This window comes from Mizuhopecten yessoensis, unplaced genomic scaffold (assembly GCF_002113885.1).
Source record: "Mizuhopecten yessoensis strain PY_sf001 unplaced genomic scaffold, ASM211388v2 scaffold3667, whole genome shotgun sequence".
NCBI classification, from domain to species: Eukaryota; Metazoa; Mollusca; class Bivalvia; order Pectinida; family Pectinidae; genus Mizuhopecten; species Mizuhopecten yessoensis.
Genome location: NW_018405159.1, coordinates 61,382 through 82,997, shown reverse-complemented (window position 1 = coordinate 82,997; position 21,616 = coordinate 61,382). Strand labels below are relative to the sequence as shown.

Genomic DNA, 21,616 nt, shown 5'->3' with positions numbered 1-21,616 from the left:
GATCATGGTATTTTAAACGTTTCTCTTCATTGAAAAAGTAAACATAAGCAGCAGTTAAAAACAGTTATGGAGCCTGTTCCAACATGGGACCAACTGATTACAGGTAGGTTTTAGCTAGTGATGTCATATATGTGTTTAAGGTTATTTTCCATCAGCATTCGAACTGTTGCAATAAATTGATGAAAAGGTTACAGAGCGGCTACAATATAGAACTGTTTGGTTCCTTTTCCAGGATATAACTTAAGCTTACATTTGATCACTTGTTTCAGGCCAGCTGTTGAGACACAATGTAGTGAGTGGTGTACTCCTCTTAACCCGACATGGTCAGCCTGCATATACTTACGGGGAACTGGACATTGATCCTACTGTGGTAAATATAATTATATATTGGTATCATATACTGATGGAAATATCACCTCTGTATGAAGTGTATCTGAGGTTTTACAGGAATCATTAGTTATAACCAGCTAATAGTATAAATTAACGTTAAAATATTCTCAATATTTTTTTAATGAAACCTGTCTAACCTGACCCCTGATAATTCTGACATCTTGTTTAATCTTATCCTTGAGTGTTCTGACATTCTGCATAACCTGACCCCTGACTATTCTGACATGCTGTTTAATCAAAATACTTATGTATGTTTGTCACATTTCTTTTAAAAGATATCAAAGAAAACCTATGTTTTCTGACAAACTTTCTAACCCGATCAATATGTTGTGTCATATGGGGTGTCAGATAAGACTGTACAACAATACCATTACTTGAACATCCTCCATTAGTATATATATCTTTCTACAAAGTAATAGCTATGCCTATTGTCAAACTGAATTCCATTAAATAAACCATACATTTGTACTGCTAACTGTTTCATGCATGCATTCTACTTTTAATCTGACATTATTGGAGACTGAGTAGGATCATCAAATCATTAAACCATCAAATCCCAAAGTGACTGTGATATGCACTACAGTTGGATTTAGATGAAGCTACTAGGTGGGAGCAAGACTGGTTGATGGCTTTCCATCCAGACAAATGCATAGTCCTTACAGACTCACAAAAGAAAAAAACAGTTTAAACATGACTATATCATCCACAATCACAAACTTGAACTGGTCTATTCAGCTAAATATCTGGGCATTACACTACAAGCAAACTTAAAATGGTCAAAACATACAGACAACATCATAGCTAATGGCAACAAATCTTTAGGCTTCCTAAAAAGAAATTCAAAAACATCATGTCAGAACATCAAGACTCAGGCATATCTGGTACTAGTTCGACCAAAACTTGAATATTCATGTACAGTATGGGACCCTCACACATTTGAACAAACTTCTAATATCGAGATGGTCCAACGACGAGCTGCCAGATATGTCTGTAACAGGTACCATAACATCAGTAGTCCTACAGGTATGATAAATTCATTAAGCTGGCCAACACTACAAGAAAGAAGACTACGCACAATATTAAAAATGTTCTACAAAATAGTCCATCAAATTGTAGCAATCCCATCTGCTATTTTCATACCATCAGACAGTAGAAGCCGAAAAATCATAATTTCACTTTCAGACACATTTCAACCAAAAAAGATACATATACATTTTTATTTTTTCCTTATACCATAACTCAATGGAATGTATTACCAATCCATACAGTCATTGTCACAACAGTCGACACTTTCAGAGAACAGCTCACACCAGCTGTTCTCCACAAATTCATTTAATTTTTACAAGCCTATGTACATAGCTATAATCACAATTCCAAATTTATGCATTCCAAATTCATTTTCATAATTTTTGGTATTCTTGTAAATATATATATAAAGGCCACGCTGTGCAAAACAGTAAATAATCTTCAGATCATTGAAGGACTACTGATAACCTAAAGAAGAAGAAGGATCAGAACAAAAATCATTTATATTAGAATTTATTTTAAGCAAAAGTAATCATGTACTGTATGCAATTAATATCGATATGTTTCATTGTTATTGCAGAAAGAATCTCAAAATTTTGTCAAGGCATTCCAACAGACGCAGTCGCATCAGACTTCAAAGAATGACACCTTCACCATTCAGTTTAAAAACAGGCAGCAAGTCAATTTTACAGTCTACAAAAGGTCTCACTGCAGGTAGTGATATTATATACATATTCTATACCAATATATTATAAGATTTAATTTTCTATTCCAAAATAAACAGGGGTGGGATTTAAAGAATAGGGTTATAGGCCAGAAGGTCCAGTTGAAGAAAAAATTCACTGGTCCTGTTTGAATTAAGTGCACTGATCCAGAAAACAAGGTTGGCTTATTCGATACTAGATACTCAATACTAAGGAGGTCAAGTTAATTTAGAATTAGACCATTTGCCATCGACCACTGTAAATTCTCAGCATTTGCAGCGAGTGTTTGATAATTTGACTGGCCTTATTGATTTTTGCATGTTGTATAATGTTGATTTTAAATATAATAGGAAAGACTATCCCTAGTCGCGCAGTGACATATTGAGTTTTTCTATCGCATCCTGAATTAGTTTTCTGTGGATATTATGCTGTGTACAGAGCGCATACATCTAAATATGAAAGCCCTTCTATGCAATTGACAAATGCCATATTTGAAAATATATGAAAACTTTGAAAACTTTCAAAGTTTTCATGTCCCTTGAAAACTTTAAAATATTTGGAGCATTCTAGGCTTAAAATAAAGCTATTCAGATCTTCTGAAATTTTAGATAAATTTACCAAATATTTACTGGCCCGGTGGGAAAGGTTGCTGAAAAAACTACTGGTCCGCCGAGAAAAAACATTGGCCAGTGGACCAGCGGTTAATTCTGCCCCTGCTAAACCAAAATTGTACAAAGTAATTAGATATATAGATCTCTAAATTAAAATTTGGTCCAGATATATATTTTGTTTATTCATCAGAAACTTTCCGTGTTTTCAGTATCTATGCTACATCTTACGGGAACAGGGACAGTCTCATCATCTGTAACCTTCCCCATGGAGTAATGCTGTGTACTTCCCACCTTCCAACACAGGCAGGGCAAGTCATCACACTGGTAGAGCACTTCTGTGACATGCTTAGGGCATGACAGGGCAGAACAGCCATCACAGGGACATCCAAGGAATGTGGATTGTCAGGCTTGAGGACAACCAAACAGAGCAGTTGTCACAGAGATATCCAAGAAATGTGGATTGTCAGACTTGAGGACAACCAAACAGAGCAGTTGTCACAGAGACATCCAAGAAATGTGGATTGTCAGGCTTGAGGGCAACCAAACAGAGCAGTTGTCACAGAGATATCCAAGGAATGTGGATTGTCAGACTTGAAGACAACCAAACAGAGCAGTTGTCACAGAGATATCCAAGGAATGTGGATTGTCAGGCTTGAGGAGAACCAAACAGAGCAGTTGTCACAGAGATATCCAAGGAATGTGGATGCTCCTCAGTGTATAAAATTCACCAAACATGACAGCTGTCAGAGAGAAATGGTAGGATGGAGGCATGCTCAGTGCTTGGGGACTACCATAGTCAACAGCAGCCACCGAGATATTCAAGGCACGCTCAGAGGATGAGGACCACCATAGTCAACAGCAGCCAACGAGATATTCAAGGCATGCTCAGAATGTGAGGACCACCATAGTCAACAACATCCATCGAGATATTCAAGGCACGCTCAGAATGTGAGGACCACCATAGACAGCAGTTATCACAAATATCCAAGGGTAGTAGATGCTCAGGGTTTGAGATTCTCAAAACATGATCATTGTAAGAGAGATTTCCAAGAGTGGAAGCATTCTAAGAGTGCTGGAGGACTACCAGTGTTAATAGCTGTCACAGAGATGTAGAAGACATACTCCAAGTTTAAAGATGACCACCAAACAAAGTGGTTATCATAGAGACATTCATGTGTAAAGGCATGGTGTGGGCTTGAGGGTAAAAAATATCAACCACAGAGGCCAAAGAAATGCAAGGCAAGCTCAGTGACTGAAGACCGCCAAACCAAGCAGTGATCATGATCACAGACCACTGAAGTGTAGAGGCCTGCTAACTCCAACAATGTTAGAGGTTTTACACGGCGAGAAACTTTTGACCGTCGCAGTCGACAAAATAATATCAGATAGAAAAAAGGACTACCAGCGGCCTCTTATGTTATAGGAGTAGAGGCCTGCTGTGTGCTTCTGGGCCAACAAACTTAACTACAGTCATAGAGATGTCCATACAAGGATAGATGCATTCTCACAGTTTGAGGACACCAAACATGGCAGCTGTCCCAGATATGTTCAAAAATAGAGACATTCTTCGGATATGAGGACAAAAAATGACAAATCACAGCAATATATAAGGATATTGTCATAGATTTACATAACACTCAGTCGGTGAGCATTCATTATTATCCATAATAGGATGATTGTGCATCACAGTTACACTATATCAATGATCTTTGTATTATCAGGATTGTGACATCATAAATAACACACTGTAGTTACAGTGATACTGATCATAGTTACATTTTATCTGATGCAGAGTCTTGTATAGTGATGATAATGATATTAGTGCATTATATACATTACTGTTTGGGATATCATTGTGTACTTTATTACTTGTTTTAGTTACCTGAGCCAAAGTGACATATGTAATATAGTGTACTGGCATCGGTCTTTTCTGTAGTTATGTGCTATGCAGTGCCTGCCAGTAACAGCTTACATTGTTTTGTATTCTAATTCTATTAAAGAACTTTAAAGACCCAGAGTCAAGATATTTGGCCAGTTACAAAACTTACTTTCTTGGGTAGAGACTAGGACCATATTTGTTGAAGTGATTCGTTTGATCCAGTTTTAAAGATTATTTATTAGGAATTGGACATCTCAAAATGTTTAAACAACTTCTTCTGCATAACAAGGATGACAAGAGACATGATTTTTGGCCTGAAGCTCAATGCTGGAATGAAGGGCTGTGGATTTTATTATCTGAACGATGACCTGGACTTAGGTCACATGAGTAAAATAACTTTGAAAAAAAAGCAAAGCCCAGTAAGGTATGGCATAACAATGCTACATATATTGATGAATTTGTGTAAATAAATTTCAGCTTTATTTGAATGTCACAAATATGATATTTATTTATCAACAGCTTTTGATAACAGTTGAATGATACAGGTGAGGCCTATATTGGGCCTCTTGCTATAGGTTAAAGGTTAAAGCATAAATATGATATTTTGTTTGTGCCAATTATAACAGCAATATCTCGCAGAAAAAGTGTTCCGGCCGATGGGTCTCTTGTTCCTGGTTTTAAGTGATCTTTATAGTTAATAATCATTGATCAATTGAAGAATATTATAAGTAATAAAGGTATGATATAAAACTTCAAATAAGAATTGCACAGCCAGCATATACAGTAATTGATTATTAAGGTATATATTGTGCAAGTGATTGAAATAAATTTGTGTTTATTTTGAAACAAAGATGTTTGATTTATTAATTAATTCTTCATCATTCAACAGGTCGTCTTTAAAACCACATGCTATTTTACTGTGACATGTGTTATTTTTCCAAAACAGCTCCACTCTTACTTTAAGTGGGATAGCTATCCTCCATGCATGGTTACTGATTCAATTGAGAACATATTAGGAAGCAAACAAGAATGCAGACATTGATAACAATCAGGTAGAGTAATGTACTGTAGAGTTATTAAAAATTGCTAATTAAAAGCTCACAGGGGAGATAACTTGATCATTCATCAAAGGTTTGCTCTGTAAGATGACTTGATCTCTAAACACAAGTGTAATGTATATGCATAAGGGAGATAACTTTAGCACAAATCACAGGTATACTATGTAAGGGAGATAATCACAAATCACAGGTATACTATGTAAGGGAAATAATCACAAATCACAGGTATACGATGTAAGGGAGATAATCACAGGTATACTATGTAAGGGAGATAATCGAAAATCACAGGTATTCTATGTAAGGGAGATAATCACAAATCACAGGTATACTATTTTAGGGAGATAATCACAAATCACAGGTATACTATGTTAGGGAGATAATCACATATCGCAGTATACCATGTTAGGGAGATAATCACAAATCACAGGTATACTATTTAAGGGAAATAATCACAAATTTCAGGTATACGATGTAAGGGAGATAATCACAGGTAAACTATGTAAGAGAGATAATAAAAAATCACAGGTATATTATGTAAGGGAGTATTTCACTTATCACAGGTATACTATGTAAGGGAGATAATCCCTAATCACAGGTATACTTATATATTTATTAGATAGTTTTATCAGTTATCGTGGGAATTATATGAGATGAGATAAAGAAGAGACATCACTTTTCAAAAGTATGCTGTGTAAGGGGAGATAACTTGGTAACTCTTTCAAGGTATACTGTATTTGTTAAGGTATACTGTAAATATCGGACTGCAGGTAAGTATTATATGTAAGGGAAATAACTTTTTCACTATTCACATGTATACTTTTCAAGGAAAGATAACCAAATAGCTTCGCATGGAAAACTGTAAGTTAGAGAACAGTTTTATCACTATTCATAGGATTTTTGAGATATTGATATAATCTTCCAATACCTTGAGGATGTGACAAAGAAATATCAATCCAAAAAGGATAATTAGTTTTTGGTTGTCAAACCTAGCTGAGGCTTGTGTCGAGGGTGATTTTGTGGTTGTCTAATCCAAGGCTAATGTTTAGGCAACAAAATAATCACCCTTAGGTTTGGAAACATAATGTCTCCCACACCCTTAAGATATGGATGATTGATTATTTTCTTCCGTCATTCAAAAAAATATAGTCAAAACAATAGTTTTTAGCTTTTATAATCTGTTTTTATTCTGATTTGCATATGACCTTTCCCGTAGACAGGTGTGAACAAATTTGATCACAAATTACATGTACAGCATGTTTTTTAGAAACGGTTTGTAGAATAAGAAAAATATGGTACGTTGGTGGGTATTTTAAATAAATCAAAATAACATAATCAGAAAATGGTTAGTTTAAGGATGACAATATTTTCATTATTGATTGATGTTTTGATTTTTCATACTTGCCAACTCTTTTGGAGGGAGATTCTTGATTTCGATTTAAACATTCATATTGATCATTTTCAACAGGGACGTATAGTGGTCTATATACTGTCCCTGTTTTCAACCAGTGTATCTAATTTTTCCTTAGGGTTATATACACACATTATATTTATATTTTGAATTATGAGAAAGCGTTATCTCCCCCATGGTTATTTCAAAAAGTTTGAAGTTATGGACTTTTTTTTACCGGTTGACAAATCCCATGAGCTGTATCAAAATGAAAGTCAATTGACATATCAAGGGAAGCAACTCTTGTGACCTACAACAATTCCTGTATATGTTTCATCTCCCATATACCAATAACCATGCTTAAAGTCGAAAGAAATAACTCTGAAGTTGAAATCTGTCACGCGACTGTAACTTGCTCACCGACACCCTTTTACCATAAATACATTCCATGCTGTTCCATTGTATATCTCGGTCTGATTCGGTCAATAGTTACACCATGTTCGGCTACTGCGTATAATACGCATGTGTAAAAATCACCACTACTTCCGGTCTTCTTTCGGTTCGGTTTTGTGTGATGCCATAGGATAAAGATGCCACCAACGATTCAGAAACCGTCTCATGACCGGGATCGGAAGAGAGGAACTGGGGAAAGAAGGTAAATGGTCAAAAACATAAAAGCCTATGATGATATTCATGGCTACAGTCAATCTGATGCCTTTGGGAACCTGTGCACATGTACAGAGGCCTGAATATAAAGGGATTTAATATTAACAGGTCCAGTACACTCTGCCGATTGAGCTATATAGCAATAAAGACCTATATAGCTATATACACCTATAAATTATAGCTGTATTGAGCTATATTTTCTCAGATTTCAAATTTCATTAAATTGAAGCAAAGTCGCATAAAACAATAAGGTTTATGGTAATGTTGACTACAAAAAGCATCCATTTAGATGTTTATTTTCATTTTTCATAAATGTAAAATTTCCGATTTTTTTACATCATTATTTTTTAAAAAGAATACCCTTATTTAATGTCTTTTGTTATCAACTTAATGATACAATCTTCTTTTAAAAGCGACTTTGTTTCGTTTTTCTTAAAAAAGAAAATCAATTGAAAATAGCTCAAAAGACCTATTTCACATAGGTCAATAGAGCTATTATAGGTCTTAACAGCTATATAGCTCAATCGGCAGAGTCTACTGGACCTGATTAACAGTGATTAGATAAGGTTATTTTTTGTGTGCATGGTATATGAAAAAAAGGTTAAAAACTGTTAAAAGTTCAACGCGTGCAAGTGTTATCAGGTCGGGGAAAACCACTAACTTGCGTATAATACGCAAACTCACCTATTATACGCCAATTGGGGTATGGATTTGTTACTAAAAATAGTCGAAATCCCTTTAAGCTTAACTTTTTCAAATTGTTTGTCCAAGTCGCATTTATTTAGTCATGAAACATCATGCAAATGCAAAAATAAACTTAATTTGCATGTGGGAAAGTACCAAAAATAGATGCAATACTTCCGGTTACGGGTAGAGTTACATCAAGTTTCAAAGTAGCCAACGCTTTCAGTAAACATCTTTTAGCAAAATGTTATTTACCTTGTCGCAAATTAATGTGATTTTTAATAATGTATTGCAAAAGTTACTGTTAAAGCCATTTGGGTTATTTAAGTAACAAATCCATACTACAACTGGAATATAATAGGCGAGTTTGCATTTTATACGCAAGTTGGTGGTTTTCCCCAACCTGGTTATATATATATATATATCCTAACCATCAAGCAGAAGTCATCTTATTACTACCAACTGAACAACACTATCCACAAAGGAGCTCTGACTAGCCCCTACCTTGGCATCACAATCTCGTCTGATCTCTGATGGGGAACCCACATTGACAACATCTGTAAAAAAAACTAGTTCTACCCTAGGCTTTATTAAGCGGAACCTCTACCACTGCCCAGCCAGAACACGGAAATCGGCCTACATCTCGCTGGAATATGATGCCATCATATGGGACCCATTCCTCCAGTCAGACACTGATAAGCTGGAGAGGATTCAAAGGAAGGTTGCCCGATTTATCTCGCAGAAAAGGAGCTACGTCTGACCTTCCTGTTCTTCGCATCATTCTCATCAATGTCCGCCATATTTGTTACAACTCTGAGTGCCCTTTTGAAAGAGGGTCTCTGATTGGTCAAAATTTAATGAGTATTTATAAATATAAAGGTCACCTGAACGTGACCCTGACCGCGGCACACTCAGATGTTCAGGTGCAGTACAATGTTAACGAAGCCATGTAACATGATTTTTATCAGATTGATTTCCTCTGCACTTCTGTAGCAAATACACAACATACAGTAGCTTTTACTTCCATGACTTACCAATAAATACTGACCATTAAACACTGCATGAAGAGACACGTTTTGGAGTTCATAGGTTGAAAAATTGAGAATGAATGAATCAAAGCAAATGTGGTTCGCATAATGATATATTTCAGGTCCAGTACACTACTGACTGATCCAGCTATACAAATAGCTGTAAAGATTAAAAGATACAATAGCTAAATCCGACAATAACATAGGCCTTTCAATAAATTGTGACTCCCCAAAATGAGTATTGGTTCTTAGGATTGAAAGGACATGTCCATTTGTTTTGACGTTTTAAATTCTAGGGGAAATGTTATTTTACTTTTAAAGTTACTAATAAGTGTCAAATCTCAAAGTCCTCTTTCCGGGCTGAACATCATTGGTCAGTTGCTATCTGGACATTGATTTTTCCCTCGAGCTACATGACTTCAGTGTAGCTAATGTACTGAGATGCTATTTCTGACCAGAGATTTAGGATATCTAAAATCTCAGTGAATCATCTTAAACTCTTATTAGTGAAAAAAAGTAAAATTATATTGATAAAAATGTATTGTTTTGCATTAATTCTAGATGTTACAGAGGTCATTATTTTTTCGATGCCTCTGCCAGGAGTCGAACCCGGGACCTCTGGCTTACTAGTTTTACGCTCTACCCAAAGAGCGAAAGAGAAATTCTCCCTGCTGAGTCGGTAGGAAGCGATTAGCATTTTACCAGGGTGACATATATTTATATATATTCCCCCTCCAGAAAAAACCTCGTCCCAAGTTTTCGAGAGGTCAAAGCGATTCTGTTGCAAGTATCACAGAGTATTTTTGTCATATCTCCTGGGTCCTTACATGGGTGCAAATGTTACAGAGGTCATTTTCGATGTCTCCCCCAGGAGTCAAACCCTGGGACCTCTGGCTTACTAGTCTTATACCGAATGAGCTAAAGAGAAATTCTCCCCAGCCGAACTGGTACATGTGGGTGTAACTTGCTGTTTATCTAAATGTCCCCAGATAGCTGTGTGACCTGCAACAGAGGCAAGACTGGCCGTTACATTCAGCTTTGCTGGGTTGTATACTTGTATCAGTAAATATGACCTAAAAACTGATGATATCAACAAAGTTGCTGTGTGGGCATAGGGATGCACACTTCTGTCAAGATGGAGAGTTGCATCAGCACTAACATATGTAATGTTAAATAAATCAGCTAAACATGTACATCACACTGGGTTCTATTGCTTTCAAAACACAATTCATATCCTTTTTCTTTTCAGATCTGAGTTGGTGTGTCGAGTGAAGTACAACAATACGTTACCTGATATTCCATTCGATCCTAAGTTTATCACATATCCTTTCGAAACCAACAGGTTTGTATAAGATTATTTGTTTTATACATTACAATGCACTGAAAAAAATATATATTGGAGGATTTCTACCTTGAGCTCATTCAGTGAGATTTGGACATTTTCCTTCTCAAATTCTTAAAGAAGAAGAATAGGGAGTTTATGAAAACATAACAAGTGTAGCTGAATTGAGTCATTTCGGTACATATATAACAACTATTGTACAACCGTTTCCAGTGTAGCCGAAATCAACATTGATTTTATGGACAACTCGTACACATTTTACACCTTTGTGTGCATACGCTTCACTGGTCATTTTTCTGATGAAGGTGACAGTGTACATATCGTACTAGTCATCGAAACGTAACATAGAAAATGTTATTGGTTGTGTAAAAAGAACTTCTCATAAAACATAACAAGTGTTTAATATCTGTTATAATTATCTATCCATTTCTAACTGTCACAGATTTATAAACTACAAACCCACATCACTGGAGAGAACCTACAAATATGACCTCCTTACAGAACATGACCTCGGTGTCACTATTGACCTTATCAACCCTGACACCTACAAGGTGGACCCGACAGGTATGTAAATATAATTACACGATGCTAGATTTCAAACTAAAGGAACTACAGAGCTCTAGTCTGTTCATATAAACTACATTTATATTTAGGACCAATCCAACAATGAACTGATTAGAAACTCTTAGTTGACCTTGGACACTGTCTCATACACCGTAACCCGATATAGAAATTTGTTGTTAATAAAAAAATGCATTTTGTACCTCGGTTTAAATTATTGGTTTATATGGATTATATTATGTGATTTCATTTTCACCAAAATACCACTGCTGTCTTCCTGCAGTTATTGGTTAGCGTGAATTAACAAATTTCACTAGGTGATATGGCTTAAAACGGAAAATTATGTGGCTTGGGTTTCACATGTATTATTAGAGAAATAGTGTGATATATTCCGTTCTTATGTACCATGTTTTTTGTTTGCAGTAGAAGAAAAAAGAAGCAAGTATCTACCTGTTTTTTCTGTGATAGTTATTTTTAAATCTTGTTTGAAAAATTTCATTAAGTCTGGCATACATGTTTCTGTCAGCTTTGCTCTAGTTTGTGATGAAGTCTGACAAATATCCAACTACAAAAAACAGACGATACGGGACAAACGATTATAAATTCAATGCCTTGCATCAACTAACAGTAACACTGGTCATTGGAAATTCTCACCCAGTGAAATAGTCATTATTCATTGGTAACGTCCATATCAGCCCAGTTATGATTTGGCTCCTTACAGTGGAATTACTATGGACTTTGTACATTTCTTTGCCATTATGGTGAAATCAACATAATTTTTTTAAACCGTGACAATCATTTCCTAATATACAGTATTAAAAAACAATTTACCTCTGAAAGATAGAAAAAATAAAGCAGTGATATAAGATATAGTTATGTTACATGAACATGTTTTATGATACATCTATAAAAAAAAATCACATATCTAGATAAGTTCTGTAATAATTCTTTTCTTAATTTACAGAGGAAGATCCTGGTAATTTTTGTTGTTTTCTTTTTTTGTTATTGTTGTTGTTGTTGGATACCATTACAAAATCAAAAGTTCAAAAGGAAAAATGATATTGAGGAAAAAAGGTCATTCATTGAGAAATTCTTTTATAGTTGTTGTTTTGAAGTTGATGTTCAGTCGTTTCATTTGGTTTGTTTGTGTTTTACGTCTATGGTCATTTAAGGGCGTGCCAGGTTTTGGTGGTGTAGGGAAGCCTGAGATCCCGCAGAAAGATCACCGAGTTGTTTCGTAGTCATGTTGACTGTTTCGGTGCAGTTTTTTCTTGGAAGGTTTTTAAGTCCTTTTACTGGTTATTTGAAAATAAGTACACTGGTATATGAAGTAAAAGGGCTTAACATTGTATTCATTATCTGAATTGTTTTGAAATATTTTGAGACTATGTTGTGCTTGTCAAACTTCAAATAAATTATACTTAGAAATTGCGGAAGGTGAAATTTATGAAAGGTATTGAGGTCAGAAGTACCATAAATACTGCCGATTATAGAGTTTGGGAAATAGTGCATCATTCACATTATCAGGATAAATAAGCAGTCTATATATAAATACTTACACATTGCGTCAAACTGTGATTGCAATTTTTCAATGTTAATGCCAACATGAATGTTGAAACAATGCTGTTTACTGGTAATACCTCAGTATACAGTCAAAATTGATAGTTCTTTGTGATCTAATTATGAATATTCCCTTACATTTGACGCATTGAAGGGTCTGTATCATAATGCAATATTCTTGGAACAGCCTATAGTCAACTAATGGTTTGCATCTTATGATAGTCTAACATTATGCGAGACTGGAGCAGCTTATCCCACTGCATTCATAGCTCTATGAAGGGAATCGCTCCTGGCAATGTTTATATACATGTATAAGGATTTGTAGCAGAAATTTAAACATATTTGTGTATAGACATTCGTTGTATTGTATTTTCTAGACTATAAGGACCCAGAAGATGAACGACTTTTGGAAGAAGATCTGAACACACCTGCTGATTCTAAAAGGTAAAAATATTTGATGTACACAATACTGGTACACTCTGGGTTGATTTCCAGGGGCATTAAATATTTGATGTTCCTTTGGTCGGCCTGCCAGTAGTAAATGAACACTCTGTGTTTAGTTGATTACTTAAATACTAGAAGTTCAACAGACAGCAGATTTCATATATGGATACATTTTACGAAGTAATAAAACAAATATATTAAATGTAGGTCACTGTGACTATATTTTCAGCTTTACTGATTCACTGATTACTCTGTTAATAATTGCGACTAGCTCCAATTCCATCAATGGAGGTGAGAGCACTGAAAGGAGGTGTCATATTTATATTGTTATATTTATATATTGTTATATTTATATTGTTATATTTATATATTGTTATATTTATATATTGTTATATTTATATTGTTATATTTATAATGTTATATTTATATTGTTATATTTATATATTATCAAATTTATATTAAATATTGTCATATTTATATTGTTATTTTTATATTGTCATATTTATATTGTTATATTTATATTCTTATATTTATATTGTTATATTTATATATTGTCAAATTTATATTAAATATTGTCATATTTATATTTGACAAACATTTTCTGTATCAAGTCCATATATTAAATGTATTCATATGTGGATTTTATATATATATATATAAACCTTAAGTTATATATCTGTTTAAACTCTTGCACCTCAAATCTACAGAATACATGTTACAAAATGGAATTTGGAAATACACTACTCAGATGTGAAAATGTTTGAAAAGGTATTCTGGTTGTGTACTTTGTAGCAATTGATGTTCTGATTGCATGTCATTGGGTTCTATTTCAGATCTAGACATCACAATGCTAACGTGTCCTGGCTCCGGAAAACGGAATACATCTCCACCGAATACAACAGATTCACACAAAAGTCGGACAACTCTGAACGAAAGTAGGTCTGGTTAATCCATCGGAGTCTATCATTGAAGTGTACAGCTTCTGTGAACTTCAGAATATAAATACATTTGGTTGTATTTGCATTATATGTCCTGTAGAATATGTATCAAATTTGTAACCACTTTCATTATACGGTGAACTGTTCGCTTACTTTGGTGAACTGTCAGACTGATTGTTCACTTGAGATGGGATGGTGAACTGACCTATATTTCACTATAATTACAGAGTGGGTTTCAAGATAAAACAGATCATGAAGGATGAGGACATGGACATGTACAAAGATCGGGACAGTCAGATTGCAGCTATCGAGAAAACATTCGCAAAAGCCAAAGAACCAGTATGTAAAATTATAATTCAAGTAGACTGTTAAGTTTACTTGTGTGGACATTTTAAAGTTAAAACTAGTGATGTGGAAAGGTTTCTGCTACAACGTTCATTAAATGGTGTGTCAATAGTTACGGTCCTGTGTGCATACTTTCTTGGTGATTTAGCAAATGCAAAATAAGCGTAAATTCTAGCAGGAAGATATTATTCACTTTTACAGTACAAAGAGAGTTTGATTATATTATCCCATTCTAAGTTACTTAAACGTTCCTGATCTGGAGTCTTTCCTTAGTCTATATTGTGTTTGTATCAAATGTTAAAAATTGAGGTTGATAGTAAATAAAAAAAATAATCCACTGATATTCTGGATGTGATGGCCATGGTCAAATATTTCTAGAGAAGTTTTGATTTTGATGAAACTTGTTACGAGTATACCTATCATTACTCTAAGTCTCAGTAAATGTAAGAATTTCTATAAAAAATGTTTTAATAGGACAGCCACAAAAAACAAGAGGTCTCTGAAAAGTGTTGTTCTGACAGATTTTACTGTATGGTAAAAACTTGAATTTGACATGGCTGATATTTGTTTCAGATCACAAAACACTACAGCAAGCCTGGTGTGGTGCCTGTGGACATTCTACCAATGTACCCAGACTTCACGGTAGGTCACTTCTGCGTATTGTCACCAAAGGTGTAGATGAGAGATGACTTTGCTTAAATGTGTGTGGATATGTGTGTGAGAAAATGACGTGAGAGCGATGGTATTGTGGTTGACGAGTCCATTATCTGCATTCTGTCTTGGACGTTTTATTATTGCACTTTGTAATTAAGCTTCGTCTGACCTGTTAACACACTACAATACCTAATGCTGATTCTGCAATCAATTATGTTAAATTTTCAGTTTTGAATTACTACAGCAGAGGTCATTGTTCTGTTGAAATTTAACAAATTTTACTGTAAAAATCATCCTGTACACGGTATCATAAGGGAACAATAAAATTTGTAACATGTAAACTGTTGTAATAAAATGTTCTTTTATAGTTGTTGGTCTATACTGTCAGGCTGTAGCTTTCCGTTAGTCTACACTTACAAAATCTTCAGTAATTGAATGAACACCTTGATGACTTTTCTATTTTTCAGTTGTGGAAGCACCCCTTTGCACAGGTTATCTTTGATTCTGACCCTGCACCCAGGGCTGGTTCCTTGCCTGCACAGATGGAGGAAATGTCTCAAGCCATGATCAGGTATGTGGATTTATCTCCCCTTATAAAAAATAATCAGATCATTAACAGATGGTAGCGAATCTTCATTTGAAAGCAACAAAGTTGAACTCTTTGGTCTATATAGTAAAACTTATATTCAAAAGCAAAGTAATAAATGACAAAAAAGATGAATTTGTTCAGCTGTCTGACATTAAATGATTTATTGAATGGTGTCCTTTCACCTAAGACATGCACCATCAATGCATGACAACGTCACCACTTTATAGCCTTCTTTCCTTGTTTTAACCCTTTCACCCTTATGGAACTTAAGTAGAATCTACCATGTATTGATATGGACGAGTCCATTATGGTCTACAGTGATGAAAGGGTTAATGGCAGGCCTGCTAACCCTCTTCCTCTTCTCAAAACTCTCCCCCAAATGTGGAAGGACAAAATCTAACACAAATCTGTCATTTCTTGCAATTGTCATGACCTGGGAGATGATTAGGTGGTCAAAAGGAAATAACTCTTGAATATTTTGGCAGGTATTGAAAATTGTTTTACATATATGTATTTTCCCCTTTTAACGCGGGGGGAGATCTCCCTATTGACCTCTGTGAATGTTTGCCGGCCTGTTGTGATAAAAGTTGATATAAGCTTGAGTTGACTTGTTTTCTCTTGATAAAAGAACAGACCCCTGCTGCTGTGTTTGTGAATGCTGGATCCTAGCGATAAAGGGTACCGGTCGAATCAAACAAATATAGAATGTAACATTTTGATAGTAAGGTGTTCTGAGTAGAATCCTTATTAATCCATTAGACCAGAACATCGTCTTCAGGGAGTGTGCAAGGTATTGGTAATGAGCCTGAAGCTTATAGATATACTTTTAAACACTAAAAAGATTTTTGGTAAGTATGTCAAGAAACTCAAAATTTATATGATCTCATAAATGTTGAAAAAATAAATTCCAGTCTTAAAAAAAAATAAAAAATAAAGAAGCAAAAAGCCCCCCCAAAAAATCGGGACAACTTGACATTATCACTGCTATATAGTTGATTGACTGGAAAGTCCAGACATGTGAAATACCTGGCGATTTTGGATTGACTGGAAAGTCCAGACGTGCAAAATACCTGGCGATTTTTTATTGACTGGAAAGCCCAGACATGTAAAATACCTGGCGATTTTTTATTGACTGGAAAGTCCAGACATATAAAATACCTGGCGATTTTTATTGACTGGAAATTCCAGACATATAAAATATCTGGCGATTTTTTATTGACGGGAAAGTCCAGACATATAAAATACCTGGCGATTTTTATTGACTGGAAATTCCAGACATATAAAATACCTGGCGATTTTTTATTGACTGGAAAGTCCAGACATGTAAAGAACCTGTCGATTTTTACATAAATGATGTGTGACATGGTGTGTTTACAGAGGAGCTATAGATGAGAGTGGAGAACAGTTCGTGGCCTACTTCCTACCCACAGAGGAAACACTGGGTAAACGTAAACGAGACACGGAGGAGAGCATCGACTACAATCCTGAGGAAGAGTAAGTTTCCGCGTTTAACATCTATTGTGATCAAGATCGATTTGTTTCATGCTATGTACTTAACTCATTCACCCCTGAAGAGACATTTGAACTCTTCCAATTCCCAGGTTAGAACAGTTCATTATGAAATTTCAGGGGTGAATGAGTTAATTAACTTAATGAGGTTTTGAAGTTGAATTACTCATGTTTTCTTAATTGTTAAACTTAAATTTCTAAAACTTTTGATGTGATCTAAGGAATAGTTAACCTACTATTAGAGCTGAGTGTGAGAAAGTAGGAATACCATTTAAGGTAGCTACAAACTTAAATACACAGGAAAAGTTTTAATGCTATGTAGTAGAGAGCGATTCCAGGTTTTTGGATTATCAAGTCCGTAGTGTTATGTTTTTTAAAATATTGGCTGTAGTGTTGAATTCACATAACATCTAACTTCAGAAGTCACATGATTGACACTGTCATGAAAATAACCCTGTACAATGTAAGAGTAACTTGACCTTTGACCTTTACAGTATATATAGTTACCTGACTTTGCCTGTATTGATGATTCCAGGTATGATTATCTGCTAGCCAGACAGTACAACTGGAATGTGAAGAACAAGCTGTCCCGTGGGTATGAGGAAACCTACTTCTTTGTGTTCAGGGAGGACGGTGTTCACTACAACGAGCTAGAAACAAGGTAAAATAACAGGAATGTTTTCAAGGTATGATTAAAGGGATATTCTNCCCCCCCCCCCCCTTCCCATTTACATGTGTTGTTCCTGCTTATTTCACAAAGAAAATTTCATTTCGGAAAAGAAACTACTTGCAATGCTTTGTCAATGATTGAGTAATGTAGAGTACTTTCAGGTTAGAAAAGAAATGGCAACTACACTGGTATTTGCGATGAAGTTTTGTCCATTCAGATTAGTTATGAGCAAGAACTGGGACAATCCATATAGGTGTTGTATCAATTTATAGTGATGCATGTAGTGATATAAAACAATGTGTGGTTGGATTAGTCTAATGGTGTATTTTAAGCCACGGACCTTCCACACAGACAGCTGGAGTGCAGTTCCAAGTCTGAGAGTGGAAATGTCCTAGATATTTACATCCTGCTCACAATAGTGCTCTTCAGATCTTGTTATCAAAATGGTCTATCAGTTTGTATCCTACTGCCACAGAGGCCGTAATAACATTAGGATTCCTGTGGTTAAGGAATGATTTAAACCAAGCAAGCAAACTCAAAACTTTACCCAACAAAGATGATTGCTTGATGATAAAGCATTTAAGTCTAGATTTTTTTTGTATGTTATGTATATGTGGAACTCTTTTTGGATGGAGATGCAGTCAAAATATTATCCTTAAGTCTCGTTACAGTAAGGTAGCATATCTCCTTAAGTCTCTCGTTACGGTGAGGTAGCATCATATCTCCTTAAGTCTCTTGTTACAGTAAGGTAGCATCATATCTCGTTAAGTCTCTCGTTACAGTAAGGTAACATCATATCTCCTTGAGTCTCTTGTTGCAGTAAGGTAGCATCATATCTCCTTAAGTCTCTTGTTACAGAAAGGTAGCATATCTCCTTAAGTCTCTCGTTACAGTAAGGTAGCATCATATCTCCTTAAGTCTCTTGTTGCAGTAACGTAGCATAGCTCCTTAAGTCTCTTGTTGCAGTAAGGTAGCATATCTCCTTAAGTCTCTCGTTACAGTAAGGTAGCATCATATCTCCTTAAGTCTCTTGTTACAGTAAGGTAGCATCATATCTCGTTAAGTCTCTGGTTACAGTAAGGTAACATCATATCTCCTTGAGTCTCTTGTTGCAGCAAGGTAGCATCATATCTCCTTAAGTCTCTTGTTACAGTAAGGTAGCATCATATCTCGTTAAGTGTCTCGTTACAGTAAGGTAACATCATATCTCCTTAAGTCTCTTGTTGCAGTAACGTAGCATATCTCCTTAAGTCTCTTGTTGCAGTAAGGTAGCATATCTCGTTAAGTCTCTCGTTACAGTAAGGTAACATCATATCTCCTTAAGTCTCTTGTTGCAGTAACGTAGCATATCGCCTTAAGTCTCTTGTTGCAGTAAGGTAGCATATCTCCGTAAGTCTCTTGTTGCAGTAAGGTAGCATATCTCCTTAAGTCTCTCGTTACAGTAAGGTAGCATATCTTCTTAAGTCTCTATGTCACAATAAAGTATAGAGTGACGTACAGTTATGTATATATGTTTACCAGTAGTTTGATATGTTGTTTACAGAGTACGACTGAGTAAGAGGAGAAAAACAGGTGGTACCCAGGTTGCCAAGTCCAGACTTGTCGTGAAACACAGGGAACTTGCAGAGAAAGAAATTGGAGCTCAGGTATAAATTCTGTTAACACATCTCCTCCAATGCAGAGCTCTAAGAAGTGGCTGGCTGTTAAGACATTATGAAAGAGAGAAAAAATTAAACAAACAGAACTTAGAAAAAATAATTCACTTGCTAATAAATATGCATACATATTTATTGTAAAAATTGTATAGCAAAGTATTGGGTCCTATTTGACATTTTATTGCTTGAGTATTCACACTCTTATTATGATAGTCATCATTTTAAATTTCAGCTGTCCATGGCTTTTAAAATGAATAGTCAACCTACCATTTAGTGTTGCAGGTTGTAATGGTGTACTGTTTGTATTGTAGGACGTAAGGATGATGATGCTGGAGCCCGCTCAAGAGGAGGAGGAAGAGGAACAGCAGGAGGAGATGCAGAACTCAGGTAAGTCCTACACCTGTAGATAACACTGTCATCCCTTGGGTTTTAATTATGGACTTTTTTTTTTATTGAGCCTGGTTCGTCTAGTGAAATAAATGGGGACAACAGGGGTTAATATCAAGGGTGTTCTTGCTGTAATGCTCTATAAAATATAAAAAGTTCAAAATAAGAGCAGCATATTAGATGAAATTGAAGTAGAACATTTGAACAAATTAAATCAGCATGGATCAATATTTTTATAATGAATAGATGACAGGGAACACACTTTGATGAATATAAGAGCCTTAATTTGGAGATTTGGTAGGGATTCATGTATTTAAGATAAACATTTGCGTTTGTTATCTGAGATAAATGGAACCGACCCAAAAACTGTTTTTTTGAATGTTATTAAATACACTGTTTTGTATGTAGATTATAACCATTAGTAACTGGTATATTTTTATGCTGTTTTTCAAGGATTAGAAGATTTCCGCAGTGGAAGCGAGGCAGGAGAGGGAAGTGGAGCAGAGGAAGACAAGGCTAGTAACAGATCTCGAGGCAGCAGTCGCAGTCGGAGTAGGTCATCCAGTCAGAGCCGTAGTTCAAGTCGTAGCAGGAGTCGTAGCCGCAGTCGGAGTCGGAGTGGTAGCCGCAGTCGAAGTGGCTCGCGTTCCAGAAGTGGCAGTGAACACGGAAGTGGCAGTGACAGCGAAAGTGAGGCTGAGAATGTACAGGGCAAGAAGGACGAGGAAGAAATCTTCGGCTCGTCCAGCAGTTCCGAGGAAGATTAGTTACTCATGTGTGCAGTGGCTAATCCAGAGACTTGTCAGTGTTAAGGGGTTCAGGTGAGAGGGTTCAGGTGGGAGGGGTTCAGGTGAGGGGGGTTCAGGTGGGATGGGTTCAGGTGGGAGGGGTCCAGGTCAGAGGGTTCAGGTGAGGGGGGTTCAGGCAAGGGGGGTTCAGGTGGGATGGGTTCAGGTGAGAGGGTTCAGGTGGGAGGGGTCCAGGTGAGAGGGTTCAGGTGGGATGGGTTCAGGTGGGAGGGGTCCAGGTGAGAGGGTTCAGGTGGGAGGGGTCCAGGTGAGGGGGTTCAGGTGAGAGGGGCAATTCCAATAGAGGGTGATAGAGGGTGGGATTAGAACAAAATGCAGAGTAAGGTTAGTTGTTAAGATACTGTAGAGCCTGAGGTGGGAGTTTAGGTAGACATAAGATAAGGTAGAGCCTGAGGTGGGAGTTCAGGTAGACAGTGTAATGTTGTTTACAGACGAGGTCTCCAATTCAAAACTATAGGAAAATACATTACATTTTTTGAAGGAAAATTCAAAATGTGCAGATTAATTTACATAAGTAGCACAACTTAAAAAAATAAATGATTTACATGTTTGGTACACACTTATTACACACATGTATTAAATTGTAATAGTTGTTTATAAAAAAGTACTAGGTGTGTTCACATGTTTGTGTATTACTGGTATACAGTTGTGCTGACTCTGTATTCGCAGAAAGCCGACATTCACTTTGCCTTAATAAAGTAATTTGTTCTGGGCCCGTAT

At 35.9% G+C, this 21,616-nt stretch overlaps 2 protein-coding genes across 2 annotated transcripts; both read left to right on the top strand.

Annotated features, from left to right (window-relative positions):
• Positions 1-12: 12 nt before the first annotated feature.
• LOC110447915 lies at positions 13-5,423 on the top strand. Its single transcript, XM_021493905.1, has 4 exons — positions 13-103; positions 270-370; positions 1,997-2,130; positions 2,941-5,423. Exons 1-4 carry the CDS (start codon positions 67-69, stop codon positions 3,086-3,088), a joined length of 420 nt encoding a protein of 139 aa, XP_021349580.1. The 5' UTR covers positions 13-66; the 3' UTR covers positions 3,089-5,423.
• Positions 5,424-7,583: 2,160 nt separating this feature from the next.
• LOC110447913 (RNA polymerase II-associated factor 1 homolog) lies at positions 7,584-20,965 on the top strand. The gene is made up of 13 exons (XM_021493900.1): positions 7,584-7,710; positions 10,683-10,775; positions 11,218-11,339; positions 13,274-13,340; positions 14,174-14,275; positions 14,506-14,617; positions 15,197-15,265; positions 15,745-15,848; positions 17,244-17,360; positions 17,911-18,036; positions 19,589-19,691; positions 20,012-20,087; positions 20,541-20,965. The coding sequence occupies exons 1-13, from the start codon at positions 7,646-7,648 to the stop codon at positions 20,852-20,854; spliced, it is 1,470 nt and encodes a 489-aa protein (XP_021349575.1). The 5' UTR covers positions 7,584-7,645; the 3' UTR covers positions 20,855-20,965.
• The last annotated feature ends 651 nt before the right edge of the window (positions 20,966-21,616 follow it).

Bases quoted from the DNA above. Each gene is read 5' to 3' on its own strand.
- LOC110447915 (XM_021493905.1), top strand. From the start codon at position 67: ATGGAGCCTGTTCCAACATGGGACCAACTGATTACAG. The intron at 104-269 runs GTAGGTTTTAGC...CACTTGTTTCAG, and splicing joins ATGGGACCAACTGATTACAG to GCCAGCTGTTGAGACACAAT. The intron at 371-1,996 runs GTAAATATAATT...TTGTTATTGCAG, and splicing joins TGGACATTGATCCTACTGTG to AAAGAATCTCAAAATTTTGT.
- LOC110447913 (XM_021493900.1), top strand. From the start codon at position 7,646: ATGCCACCAACGATTCAGAAACCGTCTCATGACCGGGATCGGAAGAGA. The intron at 11,340-13,273 runs GTATGTAAATAT...TGTATTTTCTAG, and splicing joins CTACAAGGTGGACCCGACAG to ACTATAAGGACCCAGAAGAT. The intron at 19,692-20,011 runs GTATAAATTCTG...TTTGTATTGTAG, and splicing joins AGAAAGAAATTGGAGCTCAG to GACGTAAGGATGATGATGCT.